General features: G+C 51.6%; 2 protein-coding genes across 2 annotated transcripts; one reads left to right on the forward strand and one right to left on the reverse strand.

Annotated features, from left to right (window-relative positions):
• Positions 1-1,586: 1,586 nt before the first annotated feature.
• ASPSYDRAFT_211816 (putative SH3 domain protein (Cyk3)) lies at positions 1,587-8,183 on the forward strand (the record flags this gene model as incomplete). The annotated part of the gene is made up of 3 exons (XM_040844023.1): positions 1,587-5,945; positions 6,096-6,182; positions 6,882-8,183. The coding sequence occupies exons 1-3, from the start codon at positions 2,007-2,009 to the stop codon at positions 8,181-8,183; spliced, it is 5,328 nt and encodes a 1,775-aa protein (XP_040697710.1). The 5' UTR covers positions 1,587-2,006.
• Positions 8,184-8,727: 544 nt separating this feature from the next.
• Positions 8,728-14,176, reverse strand: ASPSYDRAFT_94398 (putative PHD transcription factor (Rum1); the record flags this gene model as incomplete). The annotated part of the gene is made up of 5 exons (XM_040852961.1): positions 8,728-9,859; positions 9,913-12,566; positions 12,624-12,718; positions 12,773-13,694; positions 13,811-14,176. The coding sequence occupies 5 exons, from the start codon at positions 14,174-14,176 to the stop codon at positions 8,728-8,730; spliced, it is 5,169 nt and encodes a 1,722-aa protein (XP_040697711.1).
• Between the last annotated feature and the right edge of the window lie 403 nt (positions 14,177-14,579).

Here is a 14,579-nt window from a genome sequence, read left to right on the forward strand (position 1 = left end):
CAATAGACTGAAGCATGGCAGATCGCCAATGACACTCTCAGTCTTGTCAGATGTTCGACCATATTCAACCGCGGAGTAATGAACCGCGTGGCTTTCTGAAGGTCCCACATGTCAAGGTGTCAATGGTAATAAGTGGGCGGAAGACCATCCGACCCTGGTCGATTCTCCTTAGGGTTACATTAATGTTGTCAGGGAATAGCGCATTCCAACGTGCTGGGACGTCATCACTACCAAAAAAGCTTGACACTGGCATGATAGTCAGCGGATCTAATTAATAATAGGATGTTCTCCAAAGTTAATCCCAAATTCGCAAGATAGCTGGTTGTAACGCTGCGGTGCTCACATGGTTGTGCAAAATCTTCTACTTGTCAGCCTTCTCGTCGGTGTCCCAGAACCCACAGCGGCGTTTGGCTGGCTGCGAGCTCGCAAGTGAATTGCGTATTGAAATCATCTAGACCACAGAAAGGATTACATTAAAAGGTCGTAACCATCATGGTATGGTTTTGCGTCCATGCGCAGGGCTAGTCAAGCAACCACCGGGTTATGTGGCTGTGGAAGACGTGGTCGGGTTCACTCAAGTTAATCAAACATGATTCACTCTCCTAATGTTGCCCCCAGGCTCGCGTTGACGGCATACCGGTCTATTTTTGGTGATCTCAGTGGCCTAAATATTTTGCGAGCCATTAAGGGAGACAGTCCACTGGCCTGCATGTGTTTAGACTTGGTCTAACTCTCGCAGGATGGATTCCTCTCGCCCGCACTCCTGCGCTTGGATCAAAAACTAGCATATTTCTCCAGTAAAACTGGTTTATTTTTTTTTAAAAGTGTCCCAATTGTTGAGAATTCAGCCGATTAAGAGGCCAGCATCTATATGCCGCGTAAGAGGGAATGTTCCGACCTGCCGCCGCTATGCTAGTTGTTGTGCATGGTATGCGGCTTTCCGGGATTGGTGGCTGATCAACACATCAGAGACTCACTGTCCAGGAATCCACGAGCGCCATTGTCGATACCAACTCGAGAATGCATAGTGGCGGGCTTCGGTCAGTGCCCACTAGCGCGAAACGAATAATGGTGCGGTCTAACTTAACATCTGTGGCCACGCGTTAGCGTCGACGTGAAATCACCTTGGTAAATCGGTCCGAGTGAAAAGCTAAGCAATCGTCAGTTGGTGCCGGGGGTTCTGGAGAACACTAGCCCTCCGATGAGCTTAGGCCTTCAAGCACATTCCGGCAAAATGAGAACCTAACCATGGGTGCTGGCACGGGATCGGAGAACCATGGGTCTGCTAGTATAGCTCGGGCGGCTTGGCAAGTCAGGGTCTCCGAGGGCAATGACTGTATGGAAGACTGAAGCATTTTCATTTGAAGTCCGTTTCAATGTTATATAAAATATAACTGATAAATTCGATAAGCAGAGAGAACAAGCCCGGTGAAAGCGTTGATCGGGCCTCGAGAGCAAGGAGAAACAGAAGCTGGGGATCAGCATAAGCTTATCGATAGAGGCGGCGCGCTAGTCCCAAACAGGCGCCCACGTAAACACGGGCCTCAGCCCAGTCAACCAGCAAAACAATTGGAAGTTGGAACTTCGGGCGTCACCGTCTGTTGTTCCTCCAACTCTCAGCTCGCCTCGCCATCCCTTCGTCCACTTCCTCCTCTCTTCTCTTTTTCTTTTCCTTTTTTTTTCTTCTCCAAGCCTCGACCGACTGGCTGCAGGGCGGGTGCTGTTTCGCAATTTCTCTCCCGCCCGTGTATCCCTTCGCCTTCCAGGCTCCCTTTTCTCCGCTTCTCCTCCGTACCATGTTTGTGTTCCTTAGCCTATCTCTCCGGTCTTGAACCCACCCACCCTTCAGTTGCTGTGCTTCCCCAGAGTGACGGGTCAGATCGAGCAACTCCATACCACCCCAATTGAGCGATTCGCACGCCATTCTTGTATTCCCGTCACTTGTCGCCGCAGAAGCTACACTCATACGCATCATCGCGAGCGCTTAATACCTCCTAGCCGTTGCGATGGCGCCCACTACACCCCAGCTTCCGACCCGCTTCCCTTGCTGGTGTCGAGCGGTATACTCGTGGGGAGGGGAAACGAAACGCGATCTTGGGTTTGTGGAAGGTGACTTGATTGAATGTCTAAATGCGGGGGACGGTCAATGGTGGATGGGCCGGCTGCGGAGAGACCGTCGCATGGTGGGATTATTTCCCTCCAACTTTGTCCAGCTGCTGGAGGAGAATTTTGTCCCAGTCAGCCGGTCAATCAGTCCTATGGCCCCCTCAGCTGCCTCTCCTATCACAAACCCCACGTCCGCTCCGAAGAAGCAGAAGACTGTCTTCCGAAAGCCGTTCCAGGCTCACAAGGAGGCTCTTGCGCCGTCTGGTGGAAGCTCACCGTCTTCATCCCCTGTCGGTAGCACGATACCCCAGACCCCCCCGCGAGATGGCAGTCTTTCTCGACGGACGAAGCCAATGCGCACCCCCACTAGCGGAGTCAAGCAGCAGAGTTCCCTGTCGCGGCCTCTGTCGATATCTGGGCCTCCGTCCCGGGGTGTTTCACCACGTCCGCCGCAAGAGCTAGCTCCCCAGCAACGCGATCTTCATGGTCGCTCGCGCTCTAGGCCTCCATCTCGGGCAGCATCACCCCAGCCTCAGCCTCCGTTGCACAGTCGCGCTCAATCGGTGCATGCGCCACCCTGGGGAATATCTCCTCAACATCAACTTCCTGAAATCGCGCAGCACTCGCCTTTATATCCCTCGATCCCGGTGCATAGCCGCGCTTCACCTCGTGCAATGTCTCCTCGACCTCAGCTTCCTGACATCACGCAACATTCGCCTATATCGCCCTCAGTCCCTATGCACAATTATGCCCAAATGTCGCAGTCCACACCCCGTGCAAGGTCTCCCCGGCCTCAGCTTCCCGAGATTGCGCATCACTCGCCATTATCTCCCTCGGTTCCTGTGCACAATCATGTGCAACTATCGCATCAAACGTCTCGAGAAATTTCTCCCCTGGAATTAACGGAACGCGAGGACTCCCCACCGCCTCCACCCCCACCTCATCGAGTTGCTGTCCAACGTCAACCCTCCCCAGGTCCGAGCGTACCACATCAATTAGATATGAACGATCGCTATGTTGTCTTTACAAGGACGCCTTCGCCGGCTGCTCATTCAGATGCGCATGGGCAAACGCCTTCGCCACTGCGCGATGCCATGGAAGATGTAATGACCTCGCTTGAAGACATGGGAATGACAAAGGCTTCACCATCGCCGTCCCCGCAGCCTGAGTTTAATAATCCCTGGTCACCGGACGCTTTCGAGTCGCTCCGCGATAATAGTCAGCCGCAAACTAACAATCGGCCTTTGACGTCTCAGGGCTTCGAAGCAGAAAAGACATACTACAATAGTGACCCGGTCCATAGAAACAGTGTCTACACACATGATCCTTTTATTGAGGGTCCGCCGCAAATCAATAACTACGTACAACGTATGGAAAGCCGGCTCCGCCAAATGCAAGAGCAAGGCCGCCGAGGCTCTGAAGATATACACCCTCCGGCAAGTGATGCGGGTGAGCACGAAGATGAAGAAGATGATGATATGCCTCCTCCGCCACCACCAAAACATGCGGCATATCATGGACGACACAACTCCATACCCACTCACCTGCCCTCATTGCGGAGCAGGCGATCCGGCAATGATCTTAGGAATGATATGTTAAATCGGAGTTTCACTAATAAGTCGAGTGCAACAAACTCGTCCAGTGGCGTGCAAAGCAACAGCACCAATCAGACTTCTAGCACGGACAAAACGAATCAAAGTTTAATGAGCGGTGCTTCTGCTGGTGGTTTCAGTGCGACAAGTGCCGGCAGCTATGCCAAGCGAGGACTTGGAGCGGGGGAAAGGCCTAACACAGCAGTCGAGACCTTCCGGTCAAGGGGTTTTAGCGATCTCGCGCGAATGTCACGGCCAGAATCACCCATGAGCGGCATATCCTACCATTCGAGCCACAATACTTCCCGCCAGGGAGCTTCTTCCGCCATCCCTTGGTCATCTTCGGCCACCACCCCAGAAGAACCAAGCAGCGTATTTGGAGGGCTGGCCACCCCTAAAGCAAAGAAGCAGGGGTTTTTCAAAAAGATACTCGAATCAGCCAAAACTGGCGCCGCCAATGCTAGGAGCAGCATAGCTGTTGGACAAAACGGAGGGCCTTATTCTCCCACAAAAGGAAGAGCGATCTCCCCAATCCTTTCCTCGCACTCGCATCGAGAAACCGCCGCTCGTGAGATGGGAATGGGCAATAGTCCGATAGATTGGGTACAGGTTCGGCGCGATGTTAATCGTGCAACCTCTCCCAGTCGAAATGAAAGGGTCGAAAGGGCAGAGAGGTGTCAAATGATGGATCACCCGGTAATCTACGCAGTGGAAGAGCTGTACGAGACTGCAGAAGGGGAAGAGAGTATTGATGGTCTACCTATCGGAGAGCCCACGGATTTTGGCAACGTCAACCTTACCCTCGTCGACAAAAGCGCACGTTTCGTCAACAGTCTCCCTCCACTAACCAATCCGATGAGCCTCGCCCAAGGCTATGTTTGCCGTCCCTACAAGAGCGATGTCCAAAGGTTACGCGCTATCTTCACTTGGGTGAGCGAAAAGATTGCATGGGACGAGCCAATCGAAGAGGTCGAGATCGACTTGAAGCGTGTTCTGCAAACCAAAAGAGGTTGCGCCCAGGAAGTCGCCTACCTGGTCCGGGAGATGTGCGCAGCGGTTGGTCTGCATGCTGAGACAATAGAAGGCTTCCTCAAAACTCCAGGTGAGATGTTCGAGATGGATAGTCTTTCGCGTCCCAACCATTGGTGGAATGCGGTGCTCGTGGACGGCGAATGGCGCTTCATGGATTGTTCCCTTGCTAGTCCAACCAACCCTCGAAGGAACCAGTTTGCAACAATCAACGCTGCAACGGCAGAGCCTTGGTATTTCCTAACTCGACCTCTCGAACTCTGTTATACGCATGTGCCGCTCGAGCCCGAAGGACAGCATATTTGTCCTCCTATTTCTCCGGATGTGCTCCTCGCGCTCCCGACGACGTGCCCCACGTATTTTAAGATGGGCATGGAGTTTCCGGATTATGACACCAGCGTTTCCCGACTGGAAGGCTTGGAGGTCCTTCAACTTCGTCTCCTAGTTCCACCAGACGTTGAATGTGCTGCAGAAGTCGAGGCGCCAGCATTCGATTGTGACGCCGACGGGGACTTCTTCGAAAGTGGAGAGATTGTGCGCAAACGAGCGCTTGTCCAACCTGAATGGGTTAGCGGCCAAAAGCGCATAACTGTCAAGGCTGTTTTGCCGGGCGATGAAGGACAAGGGATGGTCAAGGTTTATGCAGGTCGAAAGGGACTCATGCACACCAGCCGAGACATTCCTCATCCGCTTGCTTTTGCGCTTCCGATCATTCACGCAGGAGAAAATCCTCCGTACGAGTTTGTCCTCCGCCACCCGACCCCCCATGCCCAGCGCCATGACTTGTACATTATTCAACCCCAATGCTCTAAACTCGCTGTCAACAACACATTTGTTTTTGCTGTTCGCCAACATCCTTCTTCACCTACTCCCCATCCAGCGAGTACCGAAAATAGCTTCAGTGGCCGTGTCTCCCCGTCAGTGTTTTCTCGGCCAGCGAGTGCCCTCAGTATGGTTTCAAGCTCTGCTGGAGGTTCAACTGTGTCAACAGTATCCAATGAGTTCTCCGCCTCAACCTCGGCGATCTCATCTACACGCTCTGGCTCTGGACGAGAAAAGCCTGCCAAGCTCGCAATTCAATCGCCCTCTGGTAAAATTCTGCGGCTTACGCGAAAAGCTGACCACATGATCAGCAGTCCGAGCGTCTCCGACTCACCCAGTGAGTGCACCGCCGATGGCAGTGTATGGGAGACGGTTATCAAGATTGGTGAACGTGGTGTCTGGCGAGGCCTTGTCCTAGCAGACCGTGTCGCGCGATGGTGTGTATTTTGTGAATGGGAATGTTTCTAATAATTTCATATCTGTCTTGTATCGGTCTTTGACTTTGATCTTGCATCTACATATTGCATTACGTGATGTATTCCCCAGCCGCATGCTAGAAGATTGTTTCGTTTCTTTTCCACTGCATTATTGCATTCTTGCATACATCATCGGGTCGTGGTTGCATTGCATCTCGTCATGCGGGACGTGGACATTATCTGGTACTTCTTTTGCCATCTACATGATCGGAGTTGTTGAAATTTTTGAATTTGACTCGCCTTATGAATCGGTGTTGAATATTGTGTTTCTCATCTTGTACTATTTGTGTACCGCTTCGACCTTCACGCTCTTGTTGAGGCCTCGCGTTCTAAAACTAGATTCCATCTCGTCCCAACCCTAACCCGTTTTAGGGCCTGTTTGAGTAACGTCTTCATGTCAGTTATTACATGCTTAGAGTAGACTAGTCAAACTCCGTGTTGTAACTCTACTTATCAGGAATTAACTATCACAATCACTGCCTTCTTAATGCTTTTAGCACAGTAATCTGTATAGTGTCGTGGTGGAAAATAAATCCGTCAGAATCGTAAATTGGGTGACCGCCCTTTAGACCGCTTAATGATACCATCGTCCCTCTCCCAAATAGGAAAGTCCGATCTCGCCCGCATTGAACACTTAAACCACTTCTGAGTCTGAGTCCGGTGTTGCTTTTAAGAATATAGACTTAGCTCTTCCAGTTCGGTTGGTGGCATCGTATTTATTATTTGAGATCTCCTAGATATTTCCTTCCTCGGAAAAGCGAGGGCCATAGGTATCTCCTCAGCTGCTTTTCCCATCCGCATACTAGGTTCCGCAACTGATATACTTGCAGAACATATCTCACACGCTGGACATTAGCGCCTGGTTACCTGTGCACTACGCATATATATGACATATAAACAAATGAAAAGAGACATGTCCCTCAAACTACAACTCCCAGAGACGCTCGCGGCTCTGCCGCGGGTGAATTTACTCTACCCATTTTTCTCCCCTATTCATCCACTACAGAGTCTATCAGCTTCAGCTCGAGGCACGGGCAAACAAAAGGTGCATGTCTCACTGTACGCAAAGCGAGAAGACCACGCCTCGCCGCTCGCCTGTTCAGGGAATAAGTACCGCAAGCTGGAATACATCATACCGGATATCCTATCCACACAGCCGCGGTACGGCGCCGGTGTCGCGGCAGACAGGCCGGTGGGGCTGGGGACCCCCAGAGGAAAAGTAACAACGCTTGTAACGGAGGGCGCGGTGCAGAGTAACCACACTGTACAGGTTGCGGCCGTTGCGTCAAAGATCGGGCTTGAGTCTGTTGTGCTCTTGCATAAGGGCACGGGGGGCGGGTTGTCTTCATCATCGGACAAAGAGGCGTTTTTGAGTACGGGAAATGTGCAGGTTGTTAAGTTGCTGGGCTCTGATGTAAGGATGCTTGAGCCGCCAACGCCACCGAAGACTGGGGATGACCTTGTTGAGGAGGTTTTGGAGGAGTTGAGGGCGCAGGGGAAGCATCCATACTGGATCCCATCCGGTGCGAGCTTGCATCCGCTTGGTGGGCTGGGGTATGCGCGGTGTGCGTTTGAGATTGCGGCGCAGGAGAAGGAGGTTCTTCTCAAGGGACAGAGCCCTGAAGGGTCTCGGTTCGATTATATCTTTGTCGCTTGTGGGAGTGGGAGTACAGTTGGTGGACTCATCGCGGGATTCAAGTTATTAGACAAGACACAACCGCGACGACAAGGAAGCCCACCACGCCGGGTCGTCGGAATCCTAACTTCTCCTACAAGACGGAAACCTTACCATGCAGAACGGATCCTCCGGTTTGCCCGTCGCGCAGGGGAATTGATGGGACTGGATCCAGAGGACGATATCACAATGGATGATGTCCTTCTCGATGATCGATTCGCGGGCTCAAGGTACGGCGTACTAGATGCGCAAACAAAGGAAACACTCTCTCTAGTGGCGGAGAAGGAAGAGGTTATTCTGGACCCAGTGTATACAGCAAAGGTGGCAAGGGGGATGATGCACTGGGTTGCTGAAGGAGAGATAGAGAAGGATATACTACCCAGTTCTACTGGTCAGGAACAAGAACAGAGGCAGGTAAACGCTCTGTTTATCCATACAGGCGGACAGTCTGCACTTGGAGCATACGCGGACTTTAGAATATAAAGTACGAAAGCTGAACAGAATTGAACCGAATCGAATCTATCAATTAAACATACACTTCTGTGTGAAGAAAGAGGAAAACTCAACTAGTCGTACATTGTATGGAGGGAAAAAAGTGAGAAAAAGAGGAGGGGAATCTCGGAGCCCTCAAACAGCTAAGGCACACATTCGTAGCCCCCATGGATGGACATTCCCAGTCAGAATGCAGGAAGTAAAGGAAGTAAAAGAAAATGAGAAACTTAGAAAAGCAAAATCGCCCTCCGATCCAAATACACCGACGACCCCTTGGAATAAGGAAACCAAAAAAAAAAAAAAAAGAAACAGAAATTTTGAAAATGACGACCAGACTCCACAACAAAAGAAGAAGGTTGAAGGGGACTGAGACATAGCAGTAACATCAGACATGAAAGAATCATAAATCGCAACGGTAGTGTTTTACCAGGACGTCTAGTGCGAATAAGAACCACACAAATTCCGGAAAGTACATTTGTGAAGAGGAAAGGGCCAATTAAAAGAATAGAGGGGTACAGGAAGGATGGAGAAAGAGCTAAGCTGCCGCGGCTGCTTCAGCTTCGGGCTCGGGATGACCATTGACCTCTTGAGCTTTATCCTCCACCTCCCCATCAGGTGCAGGCGCGGAGCTTTCCCTGTCATTGCCGACATCAAGCAATTCCAGGGCTTCGTTTGCGTGCGTGTTTTCCATAAGCTCGGGTTCTTGGTCAGCTTCCGGGTCGGCATCCTGGTTTGTGAGATCTGCAAAGACATCGTCTAGGTTCCGAGGACTACTACCGAATGGGTTCGAATGGTCGACCTCGGGCCCAGGGGGTCCGTTTGCGGCCGCCCGCGAAAAGCGGGGAGGACTAAACAGAGCCGAACTGAGGCCATGATGGGGAGCAGGTGAGGGGGATCTTGCGGGGAGCGGGGGTGAATCTGCGGCAACATGAGGCAAGAAGGCCGATGACCCTGGTGCAAATGCGGAGGTGCTGTCACTCGCAGGAAGTGGATAGCTTGCAGAAAATGGGTAAGGAGCATTTTGCGTGTCGCCTGGCGTCAATGTCGGCCCCATGCGCGAGCTGTCTGCAGTTGAATTACCGCCTGTAGTCTGTGATGACTGAAGTGTGGGCGGCCGGGCATGTTGAGAATCAATCGACTTGCGCTTCGCAGGGTTTGGCTGCTTGGGACGTAGATGAGCAGGAAGGTCTTCAGGGCGCTCAATCCCCATTTGAGCCATTATCTTCTGCTGCTTCGTTGGGCGCGGCTTCCTCGTCGACAAAGATTGCTCCAAAATCGGTGGAGGTTCAGGAGCGACAGGTTGCCATTTGTGGATCTCTTGCCGGAACAAATTCGTCTCATACGCCAGAAGAACCTCGGCTCCCTCAATCTTACGCAAATAGAAGATCAAGGTAGGGACTTCTTCAGTAGTAGTGCACGCAGTATTGGTAAACCCCTGCAGGAAATCGCGGAAAGATGTCGCTTGGTTTAGGATACTCTCAAGGATTTGCTCCTCATCAGGCTGGAAAGGGAGGCCAGGTATCTCGGCCTGCCACTCGAGGAGATCTTCAAGTTTTGGGCGAGCAGCATCTCGGGGGATCTTTTGTCGCCAATCGCAGATAGGACAAGTGTATTTGTCGCACTCCTTGACTTTGCCCCGAGCAATTTTCAGGCATTTGCCATGGTACCTAGCAAAATTAGCGATTAATCACAACTATAGGCGGACACACATAGAACGTACCATTCACCACAAATCTCGCACTCAATCATCATTCCAGCTTCCGAGTGTCTGCAGATACAGAATACATCCCGCTTGGCCATCGACTGCCCAGCCCAATAATGTCGTTGCCCATCAGGACTATTGTCTCTTGAGGCTGGCTCGACTGGTGGGCGGAAGCGATCTTCGAGATCAAAGCAGTAAGAATTTCTCTTTTCAACATACTCCATGTGTGACTTGAGAATGTGTAGAGGGGCATTGGCTTTTCCAAACAGCTTCTTCCCTTTCCTCATCCAATCTTCGTGGCGTTTCTGCTCTCGCTCTAAGTCGACCGCACCGGTAGGCCGGCTGTTAAGTTCTTCCAGTGACTCCATTAATTCTCGCACTTCCTTGTACTTGGGCCTATTTTTGTAGTCCGGATCCTTGCTCTTCTCGTATAGGCTGTGTATCCGTTTCTGGGCTTCACGTTGTTTGGTTAATATGGCATCTACAGCAGTGAGAGTCTCTGGGGAGACAGGGAACCGGGACGCCTGCGCCGATAGTGCTTCCAGTTGTTGATAATGGACCACTTCTGCTGACATCAGCTCCTTGGCTTTTGCTTCCCAGGCCTCACCATGGCGACAATTATCTTTAAAATGTGCTAGGTGTTCGTTTGTCTCAGAAAGTCCCAGCTGTTCACCGGCCAATATAAGTTCCTGGCAGTCCTTCAGGGTCAGGTAACGGTCACGTCTTCGCGCTGCATCCTCGTTCCACTTCATCTGTCGTACAATATGTTCCATTCTCTCAACTTCGGGTAAATCCACGTTGAAATTCCGGGAGTTCTCCACAAGCTCTTCGACTTCCTGTACTGACCGGATATGTGGGTTCATGAGCACAACGTTAACGTCCTGGCGGAATTTCTCGATCTCGCGGGTTTTCTCTGACAGAGCCGCCATCTGTGGACAGTCGAATGACAGTTTATCAGCCTCTGCAAGAAGGGCGTAGATTTTGTCTACGCTGCGAACTTCACGGTCACGTTCTTCCAGCTGCGAGGCCTTGGAACCAGCTTTGCGCCAAGCCTTTTCGTTCTTCCTTCGGTTCTGCTGCTTTCGCGTAATGTAGTTGGTTGCATCCTCAACCCATTTATCACAGCGTTGAACGAAGTCCGCAAGATTTTGGAGACCAGGTAAATGGTATGGGATTTTCTCACCTTCATTAAGTAGGCTATGAAGGACCTTCAATTGGGGCTTCGGCTCATCATCCAGGATGTTGTCGAGTTTCTGTCCCCATGCTTCCGGGATTCTGGAACGTTCTTGGACTTTCAAAACCATGTCTTTCAGCTCAGCGTCACTAACTCGGTAGCGCAGCGTATGATCCGGGCCTAGAAGTTTTTGCGATAGCGGTTCTCCACAACAGTCATGGGCATCCAAATGTATCAGACACAGCGTCTTTCCGGTCTTGTGGCATTTGAACTGGGTTAGGAAGATGTAAGACTTGCAATAGTGGCATTGATAGTCTTCCTCCGGAATATCTTTATCCTCAACCACGAACCTTAGCTGGCAGTCACCAGCGGCAGCTGGATCTTCGGAAAATAAAGCACAATTATGGGGCGCCGCCTCCTGATGCCGGGTGGCAAATAATGCTCGTTCACCTAACTCACGAGAACATGTCCTTTGGAGAGCTGGGGCAAGCCATTTGGCAGTGGAAATCGTCGTATCCCGGGCAGCGGCTGTGAAGAGTAGCTCATCGTGAGAAAAGCACGGGTGCCTGCGAAAGGCTTGAAGACGGTCGACTCCCATCGCGCCAAAAGGTTCCCAGTCCACAGGTGCAAAGTTAACAGCTTCGTTGAAGTTGAACCCATGGTTGAACCCAGCATGGTACGCCTGGGGAAATGTGATGACAAATTGGCCTGCGCGTTGATCGAGGGCGTAGCAATTGACCCCAGCTTTCCGCAGCTGATCCGGAGGCATCAGAGTAACAAGTTGGAAAAGCAAGTCAGGTTGGCCTTCGAAGAGTTCAGGGACAGCTTGTCGCATTGCTTCTTCGAATGCTTCCGCATCAGCTCCCGGAATCCCGTACCAGGTTTTCGTTGCTCCAAAATGTTGGTAGTTGGCGGAGTATGCGTAATGGTCTTCGTTATGCCAGCAAAAAGTCGAGAAACACATGCCAACGTAAACCCAGGGAACTGTCATGCCCGAGATATCAGATTTGATGTGGCGGAACAGGGATTCTCCATGGAAAGGAAGATTGTTCAAATTCCAGGGGTCCTTTGAGTACGGATCGAGGGGGTTACGTTCAACCGTGGCGAAGCCACTACCGTGAGTAGTTGAGTGAATATCAGCACCATATTCAACCTCAACTGTCTCCGTTAGGCTCTCCACCAATTTCCAGAACTCTCGCTCGACGTCATCTTCAGACTCCCGTCGATGAGTGTTGAGAACGGGGTCAAAAGGCATTTTCGAAGCGAAATAGTTCTTCTTGAAATTGTTTGCCTTTTCCTGAAATTGCTTCAACGAGTAGATACCGCCCTCCTCAAAACCAAACTCTCCTGTTCCGACCAAACACTTGGGGCAGTGCCAATCGAACTCCGGAATGTGGTGCAAAGGAGGGTCCAAACAATATCTATGGAAGCCCTGGTCACAGCTATCGCACACCAAGATTGAGGACCGATCCTCGGACTTGCCACAAGTCTCACACTTCTGAAACTACAGTTAGCAATTGGCTCATCTAGGGTTCTGTCTTTTGTTAGAGCATACATCACCATATTTACGTGAGTCACTCTTCCTCGAGCGTGAAGGAGTAGGGCGAAGAAGGTTCATTTGCGAGCCCGCAACAGTTGGGAGAGGCGCATCTGTCGGGAACAATTAGTGTGTGACTATAATGGCTCATTAATAGTATGACAAACCCTTCCGTAGCCTTTTGCTCCGTCGTCCGTTGGCATCCAATTCGCCAGCTTCCGCCTGAGATCCGCTATCGTCGCTGATAGCACGCTTCGCTGACTGTGGGCCATGACCATTTGACATCGGTGTCGAGTCCTTCGGGTACTCGGCAACGCTCCGAGGTGTAGCAGACTCATGTTCGGTTTCTCGTTTCACCGGCGGTGCATTGTTCACCGCTACAAATGAAGGTGATCTGTTGACTGCAGTAAACCCGCCAGAATTCACCGCTGTAAATCCGGATGCGATTGGTCGCGGAGGTGTGGGCTCTACCGGCAGCGTGGGCTTCTGATCAGGAGTCGCAGCGACTTCTTGAGGAGTATTTTGGGAAGATGTAGTGGCGGGGTTCACTTGGCCATGGGGCGTCGCAGAACGTGTATCGCTCTCAAGAGGCGTTGGTTTCTTAGGCATGGGCGAGTGATTTGGCGAAGGGGTATAAGGACCACCATGCTCAATTTCAAGCTGCTGTTGTACTCCGGGTTTCGCAACACGCAAATACTCTTCATAGGGTTGGAGCCACCTCTGGTAAGAGTTTTTGAGAGACGTTGAGAGGGAAGACATGATCTTGCCACTGTAACCGAGATCACGGCCGATCTCCGCCCATTTTTTCATCTTACAGACCTGCTCAAAGCCGCCGCGGACTTCGACAGCCTTTTTCAGCCGATACAGGTCCAGAGGACGTTTATCGACGCTTGGGAATCGATTTAAGTTGGTACCGTGCTGCTTGTGAAACTTGGCTAGCTGGTCAAGATAGTTCAAGTTTGCACGGGTTCCTGGGTCTGGGTCAGAACTGGGCTGCGGAGTACCACCGGCAGCAAGCAACGCTGAACGCGGGGGCATACCTCCTTCGACCGAATTAAGCTCCTGTCGACGGGTTTTGAAGTGAAACCGCTGGAAGCGGTTGGTGGTTAGCTTAGGACTCTCACAAACCCACGGTGCAAGGGATGAAAATTCTCAGGATGACAAGAGAACACAAAAAGACACGACAAAAACTGCGATGCGCATACCTCCGTATCAATGGCAAATGTCGGCTGCCAGTTCTCTGGCGGAATAATTCTGCATATGCCATATTTCTTTCCTTCCGGCGCGATCTTTTGGATATAGGCCTCGGGGTCTCTGAATTCCTCCTCGGTTGGGCGGAAAGTCGGCGCCTCTTGGAGGCCATGAGGGCGGACTCGACCCGTCGGCTCGCGGGGTGCATTTGGCTGTCCTCGTCTTTCGACCGTCGATAAGTCGAGGGGTGCGGAGCGTCGAGTGCTCAACGGTACATTATGAGAGTGGGACGGATGAGTACTAGAGGAACGGGCGGGTTGACGGCTCACTGGCGGCTGTGTGCCTGTCGAGTTCCCTCCTGTCGCGGCCGGAGCCACCATGTCTTATGAACGATGATCGGTCGAATTGATGTCAAAGGGAGATGTGCGCGTGCGTTTATCGCGGACGGAAGGAGGCCAGGGTCCTATGCGAAAAACCCATGGGAGAGCTGACAAGCAATAAGACAAATAAGACGAGTCACGCGATTAAATTGGAGAAACGAGAGGGAAACAGTAGATGAGAGGTCAGGAGGGTTGGCGAGGTGTAGAGGGGGAAGGAGGGGAGGAGAAAAGTTCCTGGAGAAATGAAGAGGTGATGAAAGCGATGGCCGTGGAGTTCCAGCAATTGTGAAGGGAAGGCCGAGATGAGCCCGGGAGGGCTAGCACTGCTAGTAGCAGAGTGGAGTCTCGGAAGAGCAACGAGAACAAGCAAAGCAACAATTCACTCACCCGGGTCAGTTAAGGA

The sequence above is a fragment of the Aspergillus sydowii genome (genome assembly GCF_001890705.1).
Source record: "Aspergillus sydowii CBS 593.65 unplaced genomic scaffold ASPSYscaffold_15, whole genome shotgun sequence".
In the NCBI taxonomy this organism is placed as follows: domain Eukaryota; kingdom Fungi; phylum Ascomycota; class Eurotiomycetes; order Eurotiales; family Aspergillaceae; genus Aspergillus; species Aspergillus sydowii.